This window comes from Otolemur garnettii, unplaced genomic scaffold, assembly GCF_000181295.1.
Source record: "Otolemur garnettii isolate 467f Iridium unplaced genomic scaffold, OtoGar3 scaffold00281, whole genome shotgun sequence".
In the NCBI taxonomy this organism is placed as follows: Eukaryota; Metazoa; Chordata; class Mammalia; order Primates; family Galagidae; genus Otolemur; species Otolemur garnettii.
Window position 1 is genome coordinate 5,313 of NW_003852676.1, and position 4,952 is coordinate 10,264.

At 52.6% G+C, this 4,952-nt stretch overlaps 1 protein-coding gene across 1 annotated transcript in view; it reads right to left on the reverse strand.

Annotated features, from left to right (window-relative positions):
• GGT5 (gamma-glutamyltransferase 5) overlaps positions 1-4,952 on the reverse strand; it is a 33,360-nt gene that overhangs the window by 4,720 nt on the left and 23,688 nt on the right. Inside the window, exons 7-11 of the mRNA XM_012813593.2 lie at positions 2,012-2,148; positions 1,472-1,662; positions 987-1,093; positions 667-785; positions 428-538 (exon numbers count right to left, since the gene is read on the reverse strand). Coding sequence (XP_012669047.1) covers positions 428-538; positions 667-785; positions 987-1,093; positions 1,472-1,662; positions 2,012-2,148 — 665 coding nt within the window. The remainder of the gene's footprint in view (positions 1-427; positions 539-666; positions 786-986; positions 1,094-1,471; positions 1,663-2,011; positions 2,149-4,952) is intronic.

Below are 4,952 nucleotides of genomic sequence, written 5' to 3' on the forward strand. Positions count from 1 at the left end.
GCCTTAGCTACTTGGTGCCTGGATATTATTTTTTTTTTTTTAAAGACAGAGTCTCACTTTGTTGCTCGTGGTAGAGTGCCTTGGCATCACAACATATAGCATCCAGCTTTGGGGCTTAGGTGATTCTCTTGCCTCAGCCTCCTGAGTCGCTGGGACTACAGGTGCTTTCCACAACGCCCAGCTATTTTTTTGTTGCAGTTTGGTGGGGGCTGGGTTCAAACTTGCCACCCTTGGTATATGGGGGCGGGCTCCCTACCCACTGAGCCACAGGCACCGCCCACGTGGCTACTTTTTTGTTGCAGTTGTCATTGTGGTTTAGCTGGCCTGGGGCGGGTTCGAACCCACCAGCTTGGGTATATGTGCCAGGCGCCCTATCCCCTTGGTGGGGATTACCAACACCCAGTGATGGCTCAGACCTCAGCCTCACCTGGCTGAAGTTGGCCTCATACTCCACATGGCCTTGGCTGTTCACATGCAGGATAGGGGCTGCAATGGCTGCTCTCAGGTCAAAGCCAAGCCACAGCTTGTTCATGATGGCCTGAGTGAGAGAATGGGAACTCAGGGAAGGTGGGGGCACCAAATACCCTACACCAACCTTCACAGCCCCACCCCCAAGGAGAGTTGTCCACAGAAGGGACACTCTAGCCAGGAACCCCCTGGGCTCACCTGGGCCATGGCAGAGATAATGAGCTCCCCGCCTGCCCCACCAATCACCAGCTTTGACCCCTGGGCTTCATTGATCAAGATGGAGGGAGCCATAGACGATGGGGGCCGCTCACCTGGAACTGGGTGCCAGACAGGTGCGGCCTGCAGCCTCACTTCTGGGCCAACATGCTCCACGGGCACCACCCACCCCTCCCCTTTCCCCAGAGAGCAGCTAGTGGCTCAGCCCATCTGGAGGTTGGTGTGCGGGACCAGCCTGGCCCCCTTTCCTCCACTCTCCAACAGCGTCCCTATGGAAGCAGGGTGGGAGCCCCTGTTCTCACCAGGTCTCGGGGTGACACCAGAGCCCGAGGGGCGTCTCCAGCATAAGTCCAGGAGCTCATTGTTCAGGAGGATGCCCGTTCGTGGTGAGTATACCATCGCTCCAAAGCTGTAGCCAGGGAGAGGCAGACCTGGGGCTCGGCCACCCTTTCAGGACCCCTCACCTCACAGCTGCCTTCAAGCATGCTGGAGCCACTGCTCTCTCCCTGGCACCACCGACAGGACTCCCCAAAGATCTACCTGTGCCCCCCCACTAGGACACCCTTCTGAGTCACATCTGAGCTCAGCTGAGTCCTGGCGTGGGGCCACCCTGGCAGCAGCCTTTTCAGCCAGAGATGTTAAGGGTGGAGGGAAGGAAGAGGGGCAGAGTGCAAAAGCAAGGTGCTGCCCTGTGGGGTGAGCAGGGGGGGCCCAGGGGTGGCCAGCCATGCTGGTGTTGCAGGGAGCAGAGCTGTGGGGCCTGCCTGCTTGCCCAGGGCCCACGCACGGTGTGTTGATGGTGCTGGTGGCTGCCACTGCGCTGCCGTCCTCTGCTAGCACAGACACGTGGGCCGTGCCCATCCTGTGGCCCCAGGGCCCGGCCAGGCTGTAGTGGCTGAGCTGGTGGTCCCCCCTACCATCGATCTGCTGACGGACATGCTGGGCCAGAGCCTCCCCCAGCAGGTCTCGGGAGGTGCTCTGGGACAGGCAGACAGGGGGTAAAAGCAGTGAGGGGCCAGATGGGATCCTTGGGGAGCCTCTCTCCCATCTGTCCTCTACCTAGTAGTCAGAGGGGCCTCCTTCAAACCCAGGCTATGTCCAGACCCTGCACAGTCTCCAGGCATTTGAGATATGGTACCACTGCTGAACCTGCCCCCATACCTGCCACTCTGGTGTCCCTTCTGGCTCTGCCCTGGGTCACCACTAGCTGACTTGGCCTAGAACCACGTTTGAATTCCTCCCACCTCTCTCTGCCAGGCCTGACCCTCCCTTCCTGCCAAGCCCTAGGGCAGGGAAGAGGGAGCCCATCAGTACCAGGCAGTCTCACCTGGATCTCTGGGTGACTTCGAGGATCCCACAGCCGCCACCTCTGCCCCTCAGCAAATTTGAGCGTCTCCACAAGGTGGTGGTACATGTTTACGCTCCCTTGAGGGCTGGCTACTGATGCTGCCGAAAAGTTGAATCCTGGGGTGGGGCAGGGCACAGGTGGGGCTCAACTTGTGCAGTGGCTTAAATTTTACCCCCCAAGAAAATATTTGCCCACATTCTAATACCTAATGCCCAGAACCTGAGAATATTACTTTACATGGCACAAGAGTAAATATTACCTTAATTGGCAAAGTATGTTAGAGACTTTGAGAGGGGGAGATTATCCTGGATTATCCGAGTGGGCCCTACATGTGACCACATGAATCCTTAAAAGACAGACACAGAAGGAAGGAGAAGGCAGGGTGACCACAGAGGCAGAGATTGGAGTGACGTAGCCACAAACCAAGGAATGCCAGCAGTCCCCGAAGCTGGATGAGGCTGTGAACAAGGTCATGATCAAAATGGAGTCGCTTTTATATTTTAAAATCCTGACAGGCTCAGCGCCTGTAGCTCAGCAGCTAGGGCACCAGCCACATCCACCAGAGCTGGCCAGTTCCAACCCAGTCCAGGTCTGCCAAACAACAATGACAACACCACCGGGTGTTGTGGTGGGCACCTGTAGTCCCAGCTACTTACTAGGCTGAGGCAAGGGAATTGCTTGAGCCCAGGAGTTTGAGGTTGCTGGAGCTATTGATGCTACAGCACTCTATCGACGGTGACATAGTGACAAAAAAAAAAAAATTACAATAAAATAAAACCCTGACAATTAGAGCCAGGAAAGCTGTGAAAGGCAGGGTTCTCGCACTTGCATATGTGGTAACGACATCATCTCCAAAGACTCCACAAAAACCACACCCCTGCATGAAGGTCATTGTGACCTTACACAAAACATACTTCTCCAAGGACGTCTGCCCAGCCACGGACTGCCACCAACCTCCAACTGCCACCCTTGTGATTGATCTTCATAGCCAAGAATAATTATCTCAAAACAATCATGCAATCTGCCTCACTTTTACCTTTAAAAATCTCCATTTTCTGGACGGCACCTGTGGCTCAGTGAGTAGGCCACCGGCTCCATATACTGAGGGTGGCAGGTTCGAACCTGGCCCTGGCTAAAATGCAACAACAAAAAAATAGCCAGGCATTGTGGCAGGCGCCTGTAATCCCAGCTACTCAGCAGGCTAAGGCAAGAGAATTGCCTAAACCCAACAGCTGGAGGTTGCTGTGAGCTGTGATGTCATAGCACTCTACCAAGGGTGACAAAGTGAGACTCTGTCTCTAAAAAAAAAAAAATCTTCATTTTCCTTTACCTCCTAGTTTACTGTGGCATGTATATTCCCACTGTGATGCCTGTTCCTGAACAAACGTCGTTTTCTCTTAGAGATCCTTGTTTTGAAGCAAACACTGATTCTCCCCTACAGACCTTGAGGGAATGTGACAGTGTAAACACTTTGATATTGTACTTCTGACCTCCAGAACTGTAACAAAATAAATTTCTTTTTTTCTTTTCTTTTTTTTTTTTTTTGAAATAGAATCTCACTCTGTTGCCCCCGGCTAGAGTGCTATGGCGTCAGCCTAACTCACAGCAACCTCAAACTTCTGGGTTAAAGTGATCTTCCTGCTTCAGCCTCCCCAGTAACTGGGACTACAGGTGCCCATCATGACACCCAGCTAATTTTTCTATTTTTAGTAGAGACAGGGTCTCACTCTTGCTCAGGCTGGTCTTAAATCCCTGAGCTTAAGTGATCCTCCCCTCTTGGCCTTCCTTTAATCTTTGCAGGCAAGAATAATTATCCAGAAACAATCATGTAATCCTCCCCACTTTTTCCTTTAAAAACCTCCATTTTCTGGGCTGCAGTGCCTGTGGCTCAGTGAGTAGGGCGCCGGCCCCATGTGCCAAGGGTGGCAGGTTCAAGCCCAGCCCCAGTCAAACTGCAACAAAAAAATAGCCAGGCAGCATGGTGGGCGTCTGTAGTCCCAGCTACTCAGGAGGCTGAGGCAGGAGAATTGCCCAGGCCCAAGAGCTGGAGGTTGCTGTGAGCTGTGATGGCACAGCACTCTATCGAGGGTAACAAAGTGAGACTCTGTCTCTAAAAAAAAAAAAAAAAAAAAAACCTTCATTTTCTTTTCCTGTGCTATGATTCCATGCCAGGCCAAAACAAATTTTTTTTCTTTCTTTTCTTTTCTTTTTTTTTTTTTTAGACACTCTTACTCTGTTTCCCAGGCTAGGAGGCAGTGGCTTCATCATAGCTCATTGCAGCCTCAAACTCCTGGGCTCAAGTGATTTTATGCCCTCTGTCTCCCAAGTAGCTGGGACTACAGGTGTGTACCACCACGCCCAGCTAAGTTTTCTACCTTTTTGTAGAGACAGGATTTTGCTCTTGTTCAGGCTGGTCTTGACTCCTGGCCTCAAGTGATCCTCCCACCTCAGCCTCATAGGGTGCTAAGATTACAGGCCTGAGCCACCAAGCCCAGCAAGAATAAGAGTACATCTCTTTCTGTTATTTTAAGTCACCAAGTTTGTGGTCATTTGTTATCATAACCATATGACACTAATATTAAGCTAGCCTTGGGCAGCCCCAGGCCTAGGCATTGCCAGGACACCCCTGCAGGCTGCCATTGGCCACTGGCCTGAGCCTCATCCTGGGCAGCTGGATGTCCAGGCCTGCATGGCTGTGGATGACTCATCCCCTGAAGAGCCAACCTGCTCCTGTGTCCTGGGACTGGGCCACCCTAGTCAGGGATGAAATGTCAGATCCTTCAGCAAAGCCCCAAAGAGAGGCTAAACCAGAGGCCTTCCTGGCTGGTTTTGTTAGGCCACAGGGCAGTAAGGAGGCCCTAAAACAATGAAAACATTCTACCCGCATATCAGACTCTTGCACCTGGAGGCAACACCCTAC